Below are 22,619 nucleotides of genomic sequence, written 5' to 3' on the forward strand. Positions count from 1 at the left end.
TGATCATCTCTCCCAAATAGGGTTCGTAGCCTGGGTCTGTGGAGTCTCTAAAGCCTCCAAATGTGAAGGTAAAGTTTGGCACATATGAAATCACATGCATTTTTCTGGGAAGAGAGCCCAGAGTTCTCTCGAAAGTGTTAGGAACTGGAAAGGTTCTACAGGTGTTCGGACAGGCAGGTAATCTTGACTGTCAGGAGAAAAAGGAAGAAAAAAGAAAAGCCGGTTATCTGTCACTGATCTGATTCTCTGGGAAGCAGACTCAGTGTTGAGTGTGCTGAATGTTTCCTAGAGGATGCGCTTGGGATCAACACACACAGAAGGGCAGGAACATAGCATGGGGCAAAAGAAAAAGTCCAAGTGACGGAGGTCCAACAGAAGCCTCAGCCAATCTCAGGCAAGCTCTGGAGGGAGAATGACCTACCAAACTTGCTCCATGTTGAGTAACAATGACTGAGCCTTTATATCCTTGCCTCAATCAGTTGCTGGATTCAGACAGTGCCAGGAAGTATATAATTTTCAACCAAGGAGGTGTCTGCCTCAGAAACACTCCCTGAAGGAGCTAATGTGGCTGACAGCAGATGGCAATCACCAATAGCACTCCCAGAGCTGGGCAACAAGTAATTCCCTGAAGGAGAGTCTGGGTGGTGTGTCACTGACCCTTCCCTAGTACCTCTGCCCTTGGGAAAGTAGTAGAGATTAAATGATGTCCATCCATCCACCCATCTGGCCATCTATCTTTTCATTTAACATTCATTAAACATGTCTTATGAGCCAGCCCACTGTGATAAACACTAGTGATAAAAAGATGTACATGGCAAAGTCTAGCAGAGAGAGACATATCAATGAATAATTAGAATACAAAGTGGTCATTGCTGAAATAGAGTTGAGTGCCAGAAATTATTACAGCACACTAGAGGGTGGGGCTGACTCTTCCCAGGGGCAATGAGTGAGTCCTGGAAGAGTTGACAAGGCAGAGAAAGGAGGTGTGGGAGAGTAGGATCATGGAGAGAAGGCATTTCAAGGCAGAAGGAGGTTTTGTGAGAGACATGGTGGTCTGAGAGGGCTTGGCATATTTGGGAAGAGTTTCAGTGCGCACAGAGTGGGTGGGTGGAAATGTGGCTGGAAGGGAAGACTGTGGTAAGATCACAGTGCTCCCGAGTCCATGCTGGTGAACCTCATCTCAAGAGTATTGGGAAGTCACTGACGCATTTTGAGCAAAGGATTGACATTAAAATATCTACATTTTTAGGAAGTCAGCTCTGATAGCAGGGATGACAGGATGGAGTGGTCACTGGAACTCCAGGGGAGTCATATATGTGCCATGTTCTCTGGGTCCCTATCATCCTTCCAAGCACAAGTCAGCTTCCCACATAAGTGACCCTCTCTGATGTGATGTTCAGTCCCAACACACAGGTCATTCTGGTCCTGGGCACATGAAGCATTCCCCTGAGCAGCTATAGTCCCCCAATTTCTCAAAGACTTTCACTTTCCATTCTCAAATCCTATGTTCTCATGTGTGGAATAACCCCCATGCATGACCTGGGTCCCTGTATGTGTATTGGCCTAATGTCATGTGGGTGCCACCAAGGCCTTCTCAGAACCCTCTTATTTGGGTGCCACCTACATTCTTTTTACTTTCTCGAGTGGGCATCCCAACTGAGGAAAGATTCTTGTGACTAGCATCTCCTTTATGTCATCAGTCATGCTAAGTTTCTCCAGGCCAGGGGGCTGCCATTTAGGGAATCTGTTTCCATGCAGCTGGATAATGAGCCCAAGATAACTAAGATCACCAGGCTCCCTCTCTCCTCCTCTCCCTCCTTTCTCCTTACAAGAATCTATGCAGGTCATGTAGTGAATACCATTCACATGATTCCTGTCCAAGTGCCAGGCTGCCTGAAATCTGACCCATTGGGGACAGCAGCTTCATGATGTAAGGTCAGCCCAGCAAACTCCAGACACTTAAGGGATGCAACATGTGTCTTGTAAAGTGTGATGCTCTGGGCATTGGCACAATGGGCCTAGAGCTCTGTAAGAGACTGGGATTGAAGTAGATGATCTCTAAGTTGAAGTAGATGGCCCTTCTACCTATAACAGCTAGGGTGAATATACTACCCTCTTTCATTGGCTCTTTTTATAGATGGGGTATGGAGAGGGAAAAGAGTCTGGGAACATTCTTTTGATGAGAGGTTTTAAGTACTTAGGCCTCCATAGCTCCCTGACAAAGTGACAAAAACACAAATCTACACAAGGGACACTGGACAAATGTCTGCCTAGGGCATGCCCCATATTGTGGCTGGTAAAGCCAATGGGCCTTCCTATAGGTAGTAAATATGTACAGATTCCTCAGAGGTGATGGATCTCATGACTTGTGACCCCCAAACACCAGGGCCCTTCACTGTGTTGTTGCTCCAGTGGGTGGAGAACAAGGGCAGGATGAAGCCTCTGGAAGCCAATTTGCCTTCACTTCTCTCCCTAAAGACCATGGGAGTTAGTCTGGAGGTCTGGGAATGACCTTGAGCTATGATGGCAAAACCTTACTGTTTGTTTTGTGAAGGTTGAGTAGGGCTAAATGTTGAGAACCCCTTCCTCTTCCACGTAGGAATTCTCCATGCTGTTTTTCTGGGAACTCATTTGGAACTCCATGCCATAGCTTTCCAGCTCTGAATACTGCCACTGCTGGTGTCATCATTTATCAAGGACTACTGTGTGACAGGCACTGCACTAAGTTCTTTGCAGGGTATATTTATTCTTCCCAGGAGTTATGAGGATGCCTGTTTTGTGGAAATAGAGGCACAAGGAGGTTTGGCAACTTGCCCAAGGTCACATAGTAAGTAGCAGAAGGATTCTAACCCAGGTCTTCCTGACACCAAAGCCCATGTTCTTTTCTCTGTACTGTATAATCTTAAACTTCACCATATTGATGACACTAGTTCTGGGTCTCCAATAGCCACTTTGTACCACACAAGTCAGTGAAGAAGTCTAAAGGGAAGGCAAGGACAAAGTCCTCTTTCTAATACTTTTCATCATATACTCAGGTTGGGGGGTGTCATAGTTTCTCAGGTCCCTTTGCATAGAGGTAGGCAAAGGCAGAGTTGGTTCCACCAGCCAGAGAGCCTGGAACCTTGGGGCTGGTGGGCCTTGGCGGACTGGGCTTGGCACTGGAATCAAGTTTCCAGAATTCCAAGCTTAGAGATAAGTAAGTTCTCATGATGTGACAAGTAAGGAAAACTGACCCAGAAGGAAGAACAAATTACCCAAGGCCCCAGAGCTAGTTAGAAGCATTATGTATGCATCAGTGTGTGTTTTAGTGTGTTTTGTGTGTATGTGTGCATGCATGCATGTGCATGTCATGTGCTAGAGATGACAGGGGTCTCCTAACTCCCTGGCCCTATGAATGAGTTCAGGGGATAAGACTTTGTAGTCTGTCTCTATCCAGAGGGGTGGCCCACAAAGAAGACTATTTTTAAAATTTGTTTTGGTTTAACACAAGTAGTTTATTTGGGACAAGATGACTCCAAGAAGTGCCAATGCAGGAATGGGGGATGAGGCACAGAAGAGAAGGAAGCCAATACAGGTTCATTAATGATCAGGTTACTGCTTTGACCACTGGGCATTTGGGGGAGATGGTGGAATGTGTTTTGGAGTTATTCTGTTCAAGGGATGAGGAAGCCAGAGTACTTATTACCCACCCACCTCCATCACCATTGGTTGATCACTGCTATTGGGGTGCATCAAGTCCCCCAGAACCTCTTTCCAAGCACACTCCAGCAATAAAAGAAAGCATAGGGCTATTTTAAAAGGTGTTTGTTGTACTGAGTTGCCACCAGTTCTCTAAAGGTTCTGGAAAACATTTGGGGGTGAAGAGGCTTGGGCATTAGCACCAAGAACAGTCTGGAAAAGAGATGGATGAGGCTGAATGGTGCCCCCCAGGCCCTGGAGGCAGGTTGTGACAGGAGAGGGAAGGGCTATTTCTGTGTGTGTCCTATGGGAAGAATGGGTAAGTCTTGTGACAAGAGGAGTTGAAGTCAGATTTTAAACAGAACTTCTTGGTGATACTGGTGAAGAAAACATATTAGATACCTAGAGCTCATCCCACAATGCAGCTTGATTAATGGCCATATAAAAATGATGGAGGAAAGAAGCATGCATGCAGAGGGCTTCATTAGGGAGTTAGAGGTTCCTTGTTGCTAGGGCGGGCCAATGAGATCTCCTTATGGGGGTGATGAGTCCTGGGAGTGTGGGGAGGATAGATGGACATTGAGTGGACGGGTTCTTCACCCATCCTTGGTTATTCTCGTACCAGGAGGCTCCGAAGTTGGGTGGAAGCAAGAGGAAGAGATCTTTTTTTTTGCCATAATTTGGAGGCACCTTACATGGAGGGTTGTAGAGAAAAGAAGCTCTAAGTATTGCCTGGCTCTCAGACCAGGGCCACCCTACCCCCCGAGACCCTGATCCTTATCTGTATAAAAGGAAGATCGAAGGGCTGGACTAAATGACATTAGGGTCCCTTCTAGTCCTGATCTTCTCTCTCTGTCTGCTCTCCCTTGGCTCTTGCTCTCTCTTCAGTTCATCCACCAACAAGTATTAACTAAGCACTTATCATCTGCCCAGCATTAAGTGGGCATCAGGGATAAAATAGAACATAGGCCCTGGCCTCTAAGAAGAGTTAGATGGGGGACAGGAGTTAACACTGACTGAGTACTTACCCTGTGCCAGGCAGTGTATACTGACTCCTCTCCCCTCACCATAACCGCATAAAATAGGTACTAGTGCCTCCACCATACAAATGAGGAAACCAGAGATGGGCTCAGAGGAAAGGCAACTTAACTGAAACCACATGGTGGTAGAGTATGGATTTGAGCCCATGCTCTAGCTATGATGCTTCTGCTCCTGGGAAATAGAGAGGGACTCTCTAAGAGCAGCTCCTAGTGGGCCAGCAAATGGAGCAGTCAAAACTGGAGTCACTTGAGAAGGCTTCACAGACAGCTGTCTTAGCACTTGGCCTTGAGGGAGGGGCAGAACTAGGAGGCTGGTCAGCGAAGGGAGCAGCCTGAGTGTATTAATTCCCCAGGACAGGCTGGGGTATGGCGACTCCAGCTAGCAGGTATCTCCTTAGAGTAAGGAGGTGGGCAGCAGCTACAGCTCAGTCTGCTGGTGGCTCCATGGGAGGGGAGGAGAGGTCAGGAGCCAAAGACAGAGGCTTTACTAGATGCAGCAGGGCAAGCACCCTTCTCTTCCCAGCTCCAGCCCCAAAAAGCTGGTGTCCACCAGGCCTGGAGGGGCTTTATGCTCAGACCAGGCCTGTAAGCATTACTCCTTCCCCACAGTCATCTGGGCAGTTAAAGATGGAGCTGGTTCAGTATGTGGATCAGCTTCTTTCCAGCTGCCTAAGCCACTGTCCAGGGAGCTAGAACACTGATAATGATGATAGTTAACACTTATATATAGCAAGGACCATGAGCTAGGCACTGTCTTAAGAACTTTAGCTTACTTAAGCCTTCATACATCCGTATGAGGTAGGTGCTGTTATTGTGCCCATTTTATAGATGGGAAAACAGAGGTACAGTGAGGTTAAGTAGACTGTTCAGGTTCCCATAACTAATAAGAATCAGAGTCCAGATTCCAACCCAGGCAGTCTACTTTTATCCACTCTGCTCCACTGCTTCTAAGCAGAGGTCCATAGCTTGATCATAGCCACTCCTTTCCTCTGCCTGGGAGACCCTCCCCAAATTCAGGCTCTCCTTGCCTGAAGCTCTTCCCTGCCAAGGTAGCCCCTCCCTAGAGGTGACCTCAGGAGGCACGCCCACAAGCCCCTACCACTAGAAAGGCCCATCGCTGCCCGAAAGGCCAGGCCCGAGTGCGCAGTCTCTCTCCTCACCCCTCTCACCCACATGCACCCTGTCCCGCTCCCCCCCCCCCAACCGAGCACCGTTGCCTTTTGTTCACAGCGATGGCTCCTGCGCCCAGGCCGGTGGGGGCATGGAGGACTCCGTGGTGGCAGCGGCGGCGGTGGCAGCCGGCAGACCCAGTGCCCATGCCCCGAAGGCTCAAGCCCAGGAGCTGCAGGAGGAGGAGGAGCGGCCGGGGGCGGGGGGTGCCTCCCCGCGGGCTGGCTCCCACCGCGCGGTCTCCCCCGGCCGGCAGCAGCCTGCCCTGGCGACGGCGCTCTGCTCCCACGCCCCTAACGCCTCCGATTACGAGCTCTCCCTTGACCTAAAGAATAAACAGGTACCCAGGGCCTCCGAGGGGGGCGGGGAGGGTGGTGAAGGGGCCCTGCCTTCGGGGGCTATCCAGGGTATCTTCCCCACTTGGGCCCACCTCTGCTGTGCTGCAGGCACATCTCTTTTGCCACTAGTTCTTCCAAATTGAGCTAAGTGTTCTGCCCATCCCTGTAGCCTGGTTTGTCAGGCAAGCAGCTTTTACGGGGCCTGGGCCTCACCCCTGCAATGCCTGTCCCTTAGGCAGTGTGTCCAGAGGTCTACTCCTCTTGCTATGTGCAGGACACCTAAATTGTCCCCACGAACTTCTAGGCAGGTGGCCCACTGTTCTTTGGGGAAGCTCCTGCCTCCACCTGCTGCTTAGAAGAAATAACCCACTTACATGGTCCACCCAAGGAGCAAGCCCCATGTGTAGGCACATATAGGTTCAAATGAGCTACAAAGACAGTAGTCTCCTCTAGGTAGACTGAGGATTCCCGAGATAAACCAAAGTACCCTAGTGGAGAACAAATCTTATGTGTGTGCGCGCGCGCGCGCGTGTGTGTGTGTGTGTCTGTCTGTCTGTCTGTGTTTCTCTGTATGTGTGCATATTCATGTGCATATGCTTAGAGAAAGACATCATGACTTAATTTTACTAAGAAAGAGCATTATACTCAGAGCCATAGACATAGGATCCAACCCTTGGTCTTGCTCTAGTTAAGTCTGTGACTTTGGAAAGGCCAGTTAAGCACTCTGGGCACTGGTTTCTTCATCAGTGAAATTGGGAATTAGACCTCGAATCATCTCCAAATGTGTAGGTTCTAAAGAACCATTCTTTAACTCAACGGACAATGTGATTCTTGGGAAGGAAAGCTAGCAGAAAGATCACTAAGACTGAGTCAGGCCAAACCAGCCTCATTTCTTTCCTTCAGCATCAAGGCCAGCTCAAGTGGAACATCTGGCTTTCAGTAAAGTATTTAACAAAATCTCCCATGATATATATGTGGACAAGATAGGAAGTGGATTGAATGACAATATAGTCAGGTGGTTGTTTTCAAGCAGAATTCTCAAAAAACATCGATTTTTCCATCAATGCCATTACCTGGGGCCTTCAGTGGTGCATAGTCCATAGTCCTGTTCAGTTCAATCATTTTTGACAAGGCACTACTTTCCGATAACATAAAGCTAAAGGAAACAGCTAATACCTTGGTGATAGAATCCAAGATTTTGTAGAAATCTCATCCAGACAGAAAGATTTAAATGAAAAAGTCTAAGTGAAACAGGGAAAGTGCTAAAGTTCTGCCCTTAGCTTTGAAAAGCCCCCAGCATTAGTGGGCGGGCTTTGTCCTGAGAGAGAGACCTTAGGGCTTCAGTTGACTGTAAGCTCAAGATGAATCAATAACCAGTGAAGAGGCTGCCAAAGAAGTGAGTACAGCAGCCTTCACAGAAGGGGGGTGAAGCCCCCGGAACAGGGGAGCAGCTGGCTGGAGCCGCACGCTGGTTTTTGGTCAGGGCCTGTCTGGGGCCTGTCCTTGGTTTTTGGGGTTTCATTTAAGACAGAAGTAAGAATTGTGAGGATCCCCAGGTTCTCCTAAGAAGAAAAATAAGATTGGCTGGAGTCATATGGAGAAATTGTAGACATGAAAACAAGTTTTAAATATGGAAGAACTGGCATATGAAAAAGGGATTTGATATATTTTCTATCATTCCAGTCAAAAATAGTGATACTAACATATGAAAGCTACAGGAAAGGAAGCTTTTAGCTCAATTAACAATTAGAGCTGCTAAAAATATAGAAAGTCCTGCTTGTGAGGTAGTGAGTTCTGTGTTACCAGATATGCCCAGGCTGGAAGACAGTCCATCTGGAAGACTACAATGTGATGTGGGTGGTCCGTTGGCCAGACAAGAAGTCCTCTCAATTCCAGATGACTGTGCACTTCGAGGACAGAGATCATCTCTTACCCATCTTTGTACCCTTCCCCCAGCACCTAGCAGTTTCTTGAACATAGTAAGAGCCCACTGAGTGAATAATTTTTGAATAACTATGATGTGCAAAGCAACAAGAAAGTAGGGTAACAAAAAGAAAAAAAATGTTCCCTTTCCCCCAAAGAAATTGCAGTGCAGTTTAATGAATATCTGATGACTAATACCAAAGGAAACTTGTATGTCAGCTTGGGCAGGAGAGTTAGTTTAATTCTGACCGACCAGGTGGAATATGGAGAGTGGTACAGGCTTCCAATTGGCATCATGGGCCTTTTTATAGTAGACACCTTTCTGAGAGATGGGTTTGCATGCCAAGCCAGCAGGGGTGGGGCAGGAAGGTTGAGGGTGTGACAGATGCCTTTATGCTGCGTGAATCCAGCCTCAGAGAATAGCCCGTACTTCTGGCTCAAATATCTCTCTAGGCCAAGCATAGGCTGGGGGCAGAAGGAAGAGAGCAAAAAGTGAAGGGGCTAGAGAAAAGTGATTAAAAGCACGACACACATTTGTAAGAGACTGAGTTCAACTCCTGTCTCTTCTGCAAATGAACTGTGTGATCTTGGGCAAGTTGCTTAACTTCTCCAGGCCTCAGTTGTCTCTTAACTCTTTGGGCCTTTGTATCCGCTATTCCCTGCGCCTCTACCACTAACGTGCCTGCTCCCCTCCTCACTTGGCACTCGGCCTCGATTACTCCTCTTACTTTAGGACAGAACTTTTGTTCTCCTTCCTCCTCCCTGGCAGCTTTCCCTGCCCTCCCAAGGCTACATTGGATGCTCCTCCCCAGAAATCCCCTAGTGCCCAGGGATTCCCTGTCACAGCCCTTCAGCCCTGTATCATCATTCCCTGTTGAAGGCAGAGCACATGACTCATTATTCATCATTATATCCTCAGCAGCCTGACAGTGCCTGGCATGAAAAAGATATGCTCAGGGATGGAAAGGAGAAAATGCTAAGTTAGTGACCTGAAGGTGGAGAGGTGAATGAAACCTGGGTGCAAGACCTGACTCTGCTTTAGGTTTCTTTGAGATCTAGGAGTTAGTATCTGATTCTGTCATCCCCAGCAGTTGTGAAAATCCTGTAGTACTTGTACTGGAAGGATCTTGGACAATCATTATCTCCCCAGTCCACCAACCTGCCAGGCCTGCTCCATCAGCCAGTCCAGAATCCCAGGCACTGCCTATGGCTTCTTTCTGTACCCACATCCTTCTCCCCGGTTCTGCTCCATCCCCAAGCCCAATGATGCTACCTCTTAACTGTTCCCAAATTCCACCCTCTCCTGCCAACCTTCCTGCCCCCACCCCAGGCTAGGCCACCATCACTTCTCACCTGGGTCCCTGGGGAAACCCCCACGGGTTCCCCTACATGGAGCTGTGCCTCTCCTAACCTGATCTCCACCCTGCAGCTGAGTCCTCTTTATAGACGGCACACCAGATCATGGTATTTTGCTGTGTGAAAGCCTTCCATGTCTCCTCACTGTGTGTAGGACAGACTTCTCTAGGTTCTTCTAGTACCTGATACAGCCCCACATCCTGCCCCACTCCCATGCAGGGTCTTGCCATCCCCGCTTACCTTTCTCTGAGCTTGGTGCTATGGTTTGCCTCTTGGCATTGGTATATTTTATATCTTCTTCTGAGAATACTCACCACCTGCCCGCCCCATCGCACCTCACCTGGGTGATCTCTGCTCAAACTTCACGTCTCAGATCAGTATGCCCGAGCCTGGGTGTGTGCTTTGACTGTGTGCTTTACTGCTGATGCCATGCCATCTGGTGGCTGTCCCACTCATACAGGCAAGGACTATGTCGTTCTCAGGGCTGTCGCAGAGTTGAGCCAGTTGTGTACAGAACACTTCCAGAGCTGCTGGTTACTTCATGGTCTGTGTGAGGAGTGCGCTCTCCCTAGAGTTCTGTGTTAGGTGCTACGTTGCTCTTTCTCACCTTTGTTGCCCTACACGCAGCACAGCCCCTGGTGTACTGGAGGAACACATGAGTGAAAGGAAGGAAGGAAGGAAGGATGAAGCCCGCCTCCGGGCTTCCCTGCTCCCCCAGCCCCCAGGGCCTTGCCCCATAATCACAGTTGGAAGAAGTGCCAGCTTCTCTGGGACAGCTTCTCCCATCTTCCATTCCCTCTGCCCTCAGCTCCCTCACTTCATCTCACAGTGAGCCTGAGGCTACAACGTAGGGGGACAAGGAGGCAGCATGCAGATTCCTTTGGAGGGTCCTTTAGGAAAGTGGTGTGGGAAGGATACCTAGGGCACCCAAGTGATTTCCAAATTCAATCAGGTTCTCTAGGGAGTTTGTATCCTGTTCTGTGCCACCGTTGATGAGCAGCCCATTGGAGCTCATGTGGGATGTCCAAACAGCATCGCTGTGTATGCTGTCCAAGCCAGGAGACCATGCAGCTATGGTCAGTAGCATCCAAGCCCTGCCCCCCACCCACATCAGGTCCTGGGTGGAAGCTATGTTCTCTTTTTGGAGAGCAGCTTCTTCCACAACAGAACTCCCATACGCAAGCCTCAGGGTCCAGCCTCACCAGGGGGTACCTCTCAATGGGAGAAGTGGTGGCCATGTTTCCAACTCTCTGGGCCTCCATTTCATCATTTGTGAAATGAGGGATTATACCAGAGTATCTAAGGCTCCTTTCTTCTTTGAAGGCAAGAATCCCATCAGGGCATGGAGGGCACCTGAGGACCAGCCTCCTGAGGATGACAGTGAAGGCAGTACTCATCAGGGACAACTTTTCTGTTCACTTGCATCCAGTTCAGGGAACAATATTGCATAGCTGTTCTGTGCAAGGCCTGGGACATCACAATACAAAAGACACAGTCCCAGTCCTCAGGGAGCTCATTCCAGAGGTGAGCGCTGACGCTTAAGCAGTACTAGCTAACATTGATAGCATTAACTATGTGCCGGCCATTCCAGTGAGCTGGGTACTACTACTATCCCATTTTAGGAATGAGAAGACCAAGGCTTAGCACTATTAAGTAACCTGCCCAAGGACACATCCCTAGGTGTGCATTCCTGGTGCAGCTGAGACTGGGACTCTACAGTCCTTGATTTAATCCAGAGTCTTCCACAGCCTTCTCATCCCAGTGAAGGGGTATGTTCCAAGGAAGCAGAGTGCATAGGGCTCTGTGGGAGCACTGGAGACAGCAAGGAGCCTAACCTGGGGTTCAAATCAGACTCCCCACAGCAGCTCTACCTGAGACAGTCTCTGTAATCCAGGAGTAGCTGAGCTGTAGTACCCACCACTCCAGACCCCTAGCTGGCTGTAGTCAGAAGAGGCTCCTAAGAACAGCCCTGCTCCTCGGCAGGCCTCGGAGCCTTGCTGTGTGTATTTTGGACAGTTGGACAGGAGGTGGGCATGCAGACATAGGGCTTACAGCCTGCCCAGTGCGAGCCGGCCTCCCTTGGGGGCCGCCCTTAGCCTCTCCCAGCTCCTCTCTCCCCACCCTACACTGTCTGCTCCTAAGCTTCATGTAAGGCTTCCTTGCCAAGTTCTGCAGGCTCTCTCCATGTAATGCTTTAACATTCTCAGCTGGGAAATCTTGGATCAGAGGAAATCCTTGCTCACATGTGAGAGCCACCCCCTCCCTGGCCTGGCTTCTCTGTTCCTCAGCACTGCAGCCCCCGAGCTCGCTGCTCTTCCTCCTTCACCCTGACTTGGCGGCCATCTCTCAGCAGCCCTTCTCAGGCTCAGCTGCTGCAGCAACCTGAAAAAAGGGAGCATGTTCTAATTAACACTGAGAGGCTCATTAGACAGACAGAGCCCCCCCCCCCAGCCCCCCTCCAGTGCTTCTTCTGGCAGAAGCAGAGAGATTGCTCTCTTGGGAGGAGGCAAGGCTACAATTACCCATGATTCATGGGGTTTAGGGAGAAGTGAGCTGAGCTGCTCTTTGGCCTGTGAGCACAGAGATCCCTCCCCACCCTGAGCACCACCCTCCTTCCCCATATGCAACTCTCTTAGCTCTCTGACCGGCCCTGCTTAAGAAAAGGGTTAAAGGGGTTGGGAAGGCAGGCTGGGTGGACAGAGCTGACCTGGAACGCTGCCAAGTTCCTGAGCCCTGTGGGAGGGAAATGTATGTGCGTGTGAGGGAGTCGGGGACAGGGGGAGGATGCAGCATTTGACTCCAAGCCTGGATTCGGAAAAGAACCTAGATTTTCATTTCCCCTGGGACATAAAACAGAGTTCAGTTTAGTTCATGTCCACAAACACTTATTAAGCCCTAACCATGGCTCTGGCTCAACACTGGGCACCAGGGATCTAGAGACAGATAATACCATCCTTCCTGTAAGGTACAGTCCATGGGAATACAGAGAGCATGGAGGGTGGCTGCAAAGGATGGGGAAGAAACAGTGAGGGACAGTGCAGGCTGGGGTTGCAGCATGCGCGAGGCTGGAATAAATGGGAGAGGGTTGTGTTAAATGCACTGGAACAAATGGAGAAGATCCAACAACTGAATTCAAATGCCATAGTGAGTAGTTGCTCCGTGCCAGACTCTGGGCTAGGTGCTATCCATGGATCAGGGGCCTTGAATAACTTATGCTCTACTGGAATCAAGGTAGCGGGTGTGGAGAGAAGGAAGGGTGGGTTAGTTAAATATCACAAAGATTAGTGGAAAAAACTGGGCATCACAGAGAAGTAAGAAACAACATTTCCACAGGGACCCGAAGCGGTGAGATCCTTGTCTGGTTAGGGAACTGAGGAGGCTTCGTGGAGGATGCCCATTTGAGGCAGGTCTTGAAGAAAGGGGAGAACACCATGGGCTAAAGGACAAAGCTGAGCACTTGCTCAGAGCAGGAAAGCCTAGCATGGGCTGGGGGAGCAGGAGTGGAGCCCGGCATGTACAGAGGCTTGGTGTAGTAGTAGGTGGGAGGTAGGCTGAGGCCAGATTGCTCAGGGTCAGAAGGCCAGCAGAAAGCATTACATACTTCTTTTGGGCAATGCTCTCAAGCGGCTGAAGGCCTATGTTCACAACTGCTTTTCAAGAGCCTTGATCAGGGTAATGTAGCATGGGGGGGGGGTGGGTGTGAAAAGGGAGCAGGGAGGCTTCTGGGGAAGCTGCCAGAGTGGTCCAAGTGGGGAGTCAAAGGCAGCCCCACGTGATAACAGTTCAATGGAAAGGTCAGGATGATGCAAAAGTTTTTGGGGGTGGGGCAGGTGGTGGAATAAAGACTTTGAGGCTGATGAATGCGGAAGGTAGGTGAAGGAGGATGCATGGACAAATGCAAGGTTCCCAGACTGGAAAGCATAGTAGCCAAAGTGCCATAAGGCAAATAAAGAAATCATTGAGAGTTGATTTGGGGAGATGGGGCAGGACAGTGGCTTTGTATAGGTGAACAGAGGGGTCCGTAGGCTGTTGGAAATGCGAGTCTAGGATCGAGCCTAGGAATTAAAATGCGAGAATCACTCACCTAGTCATCATTGTCATCAAATAACTACCACTTACTACACACTTATTATGTGCCAATTTCATATGAAATCATTCAATTCTCATAACAAGCTACAGAGTCAGAAGGATTAGCCTCATAACAGATAAGAAAACTGAGAGTCAGAGATGTTAGGAGACTTGTCCAAGGTTAACCAGCAGGGAAGAAGCAGACTGGGACTGATTATCTCCCCTAAGGCTTGTTCATCAGCCCATTATGAAGTTATGATAGTGGACAAGGTTCTCACACAAGAGGTGAGAAGATACTAGCCTGCAGGACAACTATAGAATTGCCACAAAGGCTCTGTCAGAGATAGTTTCCCTCTTAATTAGTTGTTAATTATCAGCTACCAGAGGGTACTCTAATGACTTCCAATGTAGAAGTCATGGAAGATGTCCAGAAGCGCATGGGGAAATAATTTAAATGTGACTGTGGAATGGAAGATGGCCCTCATATGACATGTAACTGGGATGCTTAGGAATTTTGAGGTCAGAATATAGGATGGAAGTGCTGTATGGAAGCAGGCAAACCAAGGTAGATTGGGCCGTGAGAGCTGAGGTCTGAGTTTCAAGGTGACAAAAATACTAAGAGCTGTGGAAAAGAGGGAGGAGGAAGGTTGAGGATGGACCATCAGGTTCCATGATGGAAGGTCTCTGATGACCTTCATGAGAGTCATTTTAGAAGAGGCAAACCTTGGGAACTCAGGGCATGGATAAGCAGTTCGCCATTTGCTCATGGAATGAGGCAGAGGGTATAGACTAGTGTTCCAAGAGGTTTGGTGAAAAACAGAAAGAAAGAGATTGGGCTAGTGCCCCAGAGCAGGGGAGTCAAGAGGAGTTATGATTTAGCCTGGGGAGGTCTGGGAGAGTCTTTAGGCAGATGGAAAGGGGCCAGTGACACAGTGGAGTTTGGAAACACAAGTGAAATGCATCAGCTCCAGGAGAAGAAAGTTATGGGTTAGTTGGGGAGGTTTTTGAGAGTCACAAAGATAACTTTGCAATTAATTCTTTAATCTATTCAATAAATATTCATTGAAGGCCTACTGTGTGCTGGGCACTCTCCATATACTAGGGATAAAGAAGTGAACATGGCAAAGTCTCTGCCTTCATAGGGCTTACAGTATAGTGGAGGATTTGACGAACCAGATTCAAGATATTTAAAATCTGGTTTTCTTCTCTCCTTGGGTGACACTGAGGACATTGGCTGGTAGAAGTCTCCTAGGGTTAGGTCAGCCAGCCTTCTGTCTCCAGGTAGAATGATATCATGCCAGGGAGACAGAAACATTTCAGGTGATGGGATTTCATATCTTCCCTCTGTTGCCAATAGCATCTCCTAACCTGAAGGGTAGGGGCCAGGGTTTCCTTCAAAATGTGAACAAGCCAGATGAAAAAGAAATATGAATTCCTGCCTGGCATCATTTTCTCATGGGACTTGAGGAAGGATAAGAAGGCAACAGAAATTGACAGAAGGAGGCAGTTAAGTGGTCAGTTTCCCTCACTCTCTATGACTTCCCCTTGGAGGGCTCTCCTGCCTAGTCAAGGCCAATCTCCATTCCAGACCTCAGGGAGCCTGCCAAAGTTCTGTAGGGAGACTGAGCTGAGCTCTCTCCCCTCTGACATGATTTCTGCAAAAGCAGCAATGAAATACCTCTGAGATATCAGAAATTTCTGTTTCTCTGGAGATCCTAGATACATGATAAAACCCCATAGGCAGAATCCTGATGCCCTCCCCACAAGATTCTTGCCCCCTGGTGTGCACATCCTGTATCATCCCCTTCCCTTGAGTGGGGATGGGACTAGGGTGTATAATAGGATATCACTTCTGTCATTAGGTTACCATGCAGTTGACCTTGACCTAATCCAAAGATAAAATCATCCTGGGTGGCTTGGCCTAATCAGATGAACTTTTTAAAGGAGGTGAAGCCTCAGAGCCACTCCTCTGGTTGCCCTTGAAGGGCTAAACTACCATTTGACTGAGAACAGCAGGTAGCTGTAAGTGAGGACCTCAGTCTTAGAATCTTAGGAAACTAAATTCTGCCAACAACAATGAGCCTGAACAAGGACCCTGAGCCTTGTGTGATACTGCAGTCCCAGCTGACATTTGATTTCTTCCAAGTGAGATCCCAAGCACAGAACCCAGTTGAGCCATGCCCAGACTACTAACCTATGTAACCATGAGAAAATAAGTGGGTATTGTTTTAAGCTGCTGAGCTTGTGGCAATTTGTTATGCAGCTATAGCTGACTAATACACTTGGTATGATTTTTAAGAGTACCTTGAAGGCTCTATGAGATCACGAAGACATTCTGCTTAAGGCCTTGTAGCTTGTGACATGCAAGCACTTCTGAGGGGAATTGTACAGGAGGCCTTATTGGCCACTCAAACCTTAATAAGCTAAAGTTTCCCAACTATCTTCTGAGAGGACAGCTGGATTTGGGAAGAGAAACAGCATAATGCCACTAGGTTTTGGGGTTGGGAAGGGCCCTGAATGGTGAGATGGAAGAGCTGAAGACAAGATTGAGATCATCTTCTTTTACCTGGGATTGTCCCCAGGGTTTGGGGTTGTATCTATGAGATTTCCAGAGCTAGAAGGGTACCTCTGCTGGTCCAGCAGTCCACGGGGGACACCCACAGAGAGGGAGGCCAGGAGATTGCTAAGGTTGTGAGGGGCGGTCACTCCAGCTGCCGTCCCTGGTGAGCCAAGCAGGGCAGGCGGCAGGTTGAAGCTTGATACTGAGGGATGAGGTTGGCCTTTCTGTCTGCCTCACTCCATGATCCTGGGAAACATGGCGAAATGTTATTGGTTGCTCACGTCTCATCTATTCAGCATCTACTATGTGCCAGCCCTTGGGCCGGGTACTGGGAACGCAGAGTTAATCAATCTCCAATCCCAACCGTTACGATGATCCCAGGGCCAGAAATTTCCGCAATGCACTGATGGGAATGCTGAGGAAGAAAGCAGATGGACAGGTGTAGGGGCGAGGGTTTTTTTTCTTCAGCATTTCTGTTTAATTTTTAATTTATTATTATTTTATTATTTTAAATGTACACTCAAGTAGAAAGAATACTGTAGAAAACTCCCAGATCACTATTGTTTCATCTAACATTTCCACTTTTTTTGATGGAGTATTTTAATACAAATTCAAGATATCATGTGTGTCACCCATAAGTGTTTCCATACACATCCCTGATACGAACATTTAAAAATGACCACCACAGGGGCTCCTGGGTAGCTCAGTCAGTTAAGCCTCTGACTTTGGCTCAGGTCATGATCTCACCGCTCATGAGTTTGAGCTCTGCCCTGGGCTCTGTGCTGACCGCTCAGAGCCTGGAGTCTGCTTCAGCCTGTCTCCCTCCTCTGCCCCTTCCCCGTGCATGCTCTGTCTCTGTCACTCTCTCTCAAAAATTAATACACATTAAAAAAAAGTAAATTAAAAAAATTAAAAATAACCACCACAACAGCATTATCTGACTACCAGAAATAACACACCTTCAAATCTTAATTGGGGACTCCCAGATTAAGTCCTAACTGGGCCCTTCCTCTCCGGTTCTTTTCGCAGATTGAAATGCTAGAACACAAGTACGGGGGCCACCTCGTGTCCCGACGCGCCGCTTGCACCATCCAAACCGCCTTCCGCCAGTACCAGCTCAGCAAGAACTTTGAGAAGATCCGCAACTCTCTCCTGGAAAGCCGCCTGCCGCGGCGGATCTCCCTGCGCAAGGTGCGGGCGCCCACGGCCGAGAGCCTGGCGGCCGAGAAGGCGCTCATGGAGGGCTACGGCCTCATGGGGCTGCCGCTGGTGCGCTCACCCTCCCTGCCGCCCACCTTCGCGGGCACGCTCACCGAGCTGGAGGACTCCTTCACCGAGCAGGTGCAGTCCCTGGCCAAGTCCATCGACGACGCCCTCAGCACCTGGAGCCTCAAGACCATGTGCTCCCTGCAGGAGAGCGGCGCTTACCAGCTCCACCAGGCCTTGCGCGCGGGCGCGGGGCCACCAGGCCTGGAGGCCGACATGCGGGAGCTGGACAGTGTCCGCCCCGCGCCCGGGGAAGAGGCTGCCGAGGCCGCCGGCCCGCCCCAGGGCCACAGCAGCACCCTCATGATGGCTTTCCGGGACGTCACCGTGCAGATCGCCAATCAGAATATCTCTGTCTCCTCCGCCACGGCTCTGTCGGTGTCCAACTGCCTGGGCGCGCAGGCAGCCCAGGCCCCAGCGGAGCCCGCGGCGGGCAAAGCGGAGCCGGGCGAAGCCCCGGGGCAGGAGTCGCCGGCGGCGCCCACCGCTGGTCAGGGGGATGCGCCCGCCCAGGACAAGTGCGCAGAGGCGGGAACCAGTGGGGCCCCGGGCGCGCACCCATCTGGGGCTGCCGAGGCTGTGGTCTCGGAGGCAGAGGCGGAGGAGGAAGAGGCGGGGGAGGTGGGGAAGGAGACGGAGGCCGAGGCCGGCGACAACTCAGAGCAGCTGAGCAGCAGCAGCACGTCCACCAAGTCGGTCAAGTCAGGCTCGGAAGTTTCGGCCTCAGCCTCCAAAGAGGCCCTGCAGGCCATGATCCTGAGCCTGCCGCGCTACCACTGCGAGAACCCCGCCAGTTGCAAGTCACCCACGCTCTCCACAGACACACTGCGCAAGCGGCTCTACCGCATCGGCCTCAACCTCTTCAACATGTGAGTGAGCACTGGCCCTGGAGCTTCAAGGAGTCCTGGGAGCAGAGAAGAGGCTGGCTTGGGGGCGGGGTGGGGGAGGACCTGCATTTACAGGTGAGCAGGGTGCCACATCATCCCAGTGCCCTCCCAGGTGGCGTTTGGGCCACGCCTCCTCCTTGAGATACTGTGTAGGAATGAATACACATTTTATTTTTCAGGTCACAAATGTATTGTAAGGATTAGGGACAAAGCGACACATCAAGCCCGTGCTTTCACCACTATTACAGCTTAAGATGAAGCTAGGGCTTGAAAAGCGAGAGATTTTAAAAGAAAATACAGTATTCAGTAAATAATAGTATTGGTCCTATGAGTATTGAGCAGAAGTCATTCAGGTAGGACACGAAGTTAGGGAGACAGCATCCCCTTCTGCGGATGACCAAGGACACAGAAGAGGATGGGCAAGGAGGAAGTGAGGAAAGGCAAGTGGGGTGAGAGAGAAGAGATCTAGAATAAGGAACACAGGTTAAAGGCAGGAGAGGGACACAGATAAAAGGGGGAGACAACGAAGAGAGGGTGAAAGAGAACAAGAGAATGGAAGCAGAAAAATGACGTCCCCAGCCAGACCCCCAGCCAGAAGTGTCCTTGCAAATAGAATGCATACAGCTGGTGGCAAGCTGTATGCACATGCCCCTCCCATGGAAACCTCAAGTATAGGCTCACTCACCTCCACCCACCATTCACCCTTTCCTTCAGAGCCCTGAGCCAGGAAATATAACACCCCTTCCAGCCACATGGACGTGCATGTATTCACTCAGCTGTTACCTACCTATTGATACCACAGCACGACAACCACGAGGATGAGTAGTACGCACCCCCTGGTCTCAAGAAGCTTGTCTTCTAGGGGGCAGTAGTTCCTGTCCGTGGCTCCCTTTGCATAAAACATATGCAGACTTCTGAACAATATCTAGAGATAGCATTACTGTGGCATCTTACAGAAAAGAAACAGGCTCACACAGGTCAGGCGCATTGCACACGGTGGCGGTGACACAGCTGGTGAGCTGCCAGCCCATCTAGCTGCCTGTCCATTGCTCTTTCTTCCACATCAGGCTGCCACCTGGTGAGCCCAGCCCCCGCCCTCACACCTCCACAGCACAACTTCTGCATACACACTCACATTCGCACAGATCCTGCCATCCCCAAGACAGTGGTTTTCAACTCTCTGTGGTAAAGGGCCCAGGTGGGTTTTAACCTGCCATGTTGTGGGCTGATACATCCATAAAATACAGTAAAAATGAACTGCTGGAAAACAATCACATGCTTGGTTATCCTGAAAACGTCAAAGTGCTATAAAAGGTTCTAAATGCTTACTCTCTCTCTGTACTTGTCTTCTCCTGAACCAATAAGACAGAGTTCAGGGAACAGCATGGATTTGCAGACCACACTGTGAGCACATTTGCCTGAAGACACAGCACCCACACTCACACGTAGAGGCTGGAGCCTGAGAAAGTACATGGTGGAGAGCAGGATTCTATGGGCACTGTGGACAGTGTGGTAGGAGAGCTGACCTCCGTTCCCGAGTCTCAGCCTCCCCCTGGATTCCAGGCTGTGTACTGAGTATAGCTAGTAGAATACAGACAGGGAGGAAGGCCCTTTGTGACAGGCCTCAGGACCCTCAGGGAACACAGAAGGAAGACCTCTCCACCTGCTCTGGAATTCACTCATTTTGGCCAGACCTCCTCCCAACCCTTCCCTCCCCATGCTACCTTCACTCCTGTAGTTGGTGGTGGTGGTGCTGGCGGGTGTTCAGGAAGGCGAGGCCCTGGTGAGAGGTACTTCGGATCCAGAGCCCCTCTGCAATGGTAGGAATCCTTACAATTCCTAGGAATTCTTTCCAGAAACCTCCAGGCACTTTTATGGGTTCCATGGGCTGGAAGAAAGAGAGGAAAGAAGTCATGGGTGGCCTTGGCTCACTCTCTACTCCTTCCCACCTCCACCCCCGCCCCTAGAAACCCGGACAAAGGCATCCAGTTCCTGATCTCCCGAGGCTTCATCCCTGACACCCCCATCGGAGTGGCCCACTTCCTGCTCCAGCGCAAGGGCCTCAGCCGGCAGATGATTGGGGAGTTCCTGGGCAACAGCAAGAAGCAGTTCAACCGCGATGTGCTGGAGTGAGTGCTCCCCCATCCACCCAGGGTCCCCTAGGATGCAGGGGAGTGAGCAGGACCCCTGAGTCTTGGCCCATCACTAAATCTTGACCAGCCTCTGTTTCCCCCTCCAAAGTCCTGCAGACATTTACTGAGTGCGCTCTGGCAGGGTACCATTGAAGGAACGAGGGGTACAGGAATGGTCAAAGGAGACAAAAAGACCTCCCTCCCCGCTACCCTTCGGGGCAGGAGAATGAGTCTGGAAAAGAAGAGGACTCTGTCTGCACTGGGGCCATCTCTGCCTGGTACAAGGCCCTCAGCCCACCCTCCCGCTGCCATCCGCCCAGCCTCCACGCCCCCACAGGCTGGCCTGCTCCCCGCACGGGCTCAGTTTCCTATTGATGGAATCAAACATGAGGCAGAAAAAAGAAGTTAGACTGAAGATTTTTAGAGCAAGAAAACAGCACAATTCCCTAAAGATACGTTCACCACCAACATCAATTGATCTAGGGGGCAGGATGAGGGGACCTTGGCTAGCATTCAGCTTTGTTCGGGTGGAGGCGTGGACACGTGAGAGTCGCTTCGCACTCACCACCCCGGGAGCCACAGGGCACAGGGTGGGGGGCATCCTGAGGCCTTGGAGCCACCTCTCCCCTGGCAAAGAGAGGGTGAGGTCCCACGAAGCCTGCTCCAGCCCCCTTGAAGGTCACCATGCTGTAAGAAGCCCCCGCACTTCCCTTTTGGGTAATGAGCAGGAATGTTTCCTCAGAAGTATTTCCAAGAGAACTCTTCCTTTTGTACTTGCTCTCAGAATATCAAGGGGCTGCTACATGGGGGCAGGGAGCTCAGGGGTTGGGAGCATGGGCTGACTGGCAACGTTGTTAGTGTCCCTGGAGTGGGAGCTCAGAGACCTGGTTTCTGTTTACGGAGCAGTCTCGGGGCTGTCTCTGGACGAGTCCCTGCTCTGGGGCCCGCGTTTCCAGGCCTGGAGAGTGGTGGGGTTGGGCTATGAGGGGTAACCAGTTGTCCTCTGGAATTCCTATCATATTCCTAAATTCCCCGGTAGTTGTCCAGCTGAGTACAGTCCAAAGAGCAGGGGACTGCACCTGTCTGAGGGACTACGAAATCCCCGGATGCATCTTAGATGACAGAACTCAGGTCCTGCCTCTGACTCTCTGAAGCTATCGACAACCAGACCCCGCCGACCTCCATGAGGTCTTCAGATGCTCCGAGTGCCAGCAAAGAAAACTGATAAGCGTGCAGGGTTTCCTTCCCCACTCCTTTCCTCTCCCTCTCCCTCGGGCTCCCCCTCCTCCTCACCACTACCCCTGCTCTGCAGAGGGTCCTGAGGAAATGATAGAAAGAGAAAGATCAGGTTTTCTCTGTCTCCTTCCGCACCCTGTTTTCTTCCATCGGGCACATCTCTCTGGCCTTTTCATTCGCTGTTGTCCCTGCTCTACTCCTCCGTCCCATAGGAGGGCACGTGGGGGTGCTGTGCCTGGTCGTTTCATTCTTCCCAGCTGCCCCCACCCCTGGGTGACCTTTGTCTCTCTGGTTTGGAGGCAGAGATGCCGGCTTCACTTATAGGCCCTGACTGACTGTGGTCTCTTCTGTGGTCCCCGTGTGGCCTGGCCCTGAAATTCTGACCTGCTAGGCCCACAGTGACATGGAGTGCTAGGAACACAGGGTTTTCCTCCAGCCCTGGTGGTGCCTCTGCAGCACAATGCAAACTAATTGCCATCCTCTCCGGGAGACCCAGTGTGTGGGTTGGAGACAGACCAGCACTGCAGCCCACACTGGGGAGGGGTTCTGGCTGGGGACCCAGCTAGTAGCTGCAGCTGAAGCCAGGACCAGGGACCAGGTTTGGGATAAGGGGGCAGTGTGTGGTGGCAGGAGAAAGCTGGACCTGCTCCTCTCATGCTGGGAGAAGGCTCTCCCGTGGGCCTCAGTGTCCTCACCTGTAAAGTGGGAGGGTCGGGCGTGTGCTCTCAGAGGTCTCTTCAACTCCTGTGAATCTGTGGTCTCTCCCATTCCCCAGTGTCTTTGGGATCCTGCAGAATTGTTTGCCCTAAACATCAAGGCCATGCTTTGTCATGCCCCTGCCACATCCCAGAGCAGCCCGCAGGCTCCAGAACAGTGCTGGGGGACCAGAGTTCTCCATCATTCCACGGACGTTGAGTGCCTGCTCTGTGTGGGGAATGGGGCTGACCTGGGCACTGGTGGGAACG

The 22,619-nt window shown here is 50.7% G+C and overlaps 1 protein-coding gene and 1 long non-coding RNA gene across 8 annotated transcripts in view; one reads left to right on the top strand and one right to left on the bottom strand.

The window, feature by feature from the left end:
- IQSEC3 (IQ motif and Sec7 domain 3) overlaps positions 1-22,619 on the top strand; it is a 107,469-nt gene that overhangs the window by 49,173 nt on the left and 35,677 nt on the right. For all 4 annotated transcript variants that reach the window (XM_029954599.1, XM_029954596.1, XM_029954598.1 and 1 more), the window contains 3 exons: positions 5,949-6,228; positions 17,163-18,268; positions 20,254-20,415. In XM_029954599.1, the coding sequence (XP_029810459.1) occupies positions 5,949-6,228; positions 17,163-18,268; positions 20,254-20,415 (1,548 nt within the window). The remainder of the gene's footprint in view (positions 1-5,948; positions 6,229-17,162; positions 18,269-20,253; positions 20,416-22,619) is intronic.
- LOC115304433 lies at positions 16,978-20,629 on the bottom strand. 4 transcript variants are annotated; one of them, XR_003914430.1, is made up of 4 exons: positions 20,544-20,629; positions 20,011-20,174; positions 19,074-19,175; positions 16,978-18,431 (listed from the first exon to the last, which is right to left on the bottom strand). It is a non-coding gene; the product is annotated as an uncharacterized LOC115304433 (long non-coding RNA). The 4 variants fall into 4 exon arrangements; XR_003914432.1 differs by having other exon boundaries at positions 16,978-18,303; positions 20,011-20,629; XR_003914429.1 differs by having other exon boundaries at positions 20,011-20,629.

Source organism: Suricata suricatta, chromosome 10 (genome assembly GCF_006229205.1).
Source record: "Suricata suricatta isolate VVHF042 chromosome 10, meerkat_22Aug2017_6uvM2_HiC, whole genome shotgun sequence".
NCBI classification, from domain to species: domain Eukaryota; kingdom Metazoa; phylum Chordata; class Mammalia; order Carnivora; family Herpestidae; genus Suricata; species Suricata suricatta.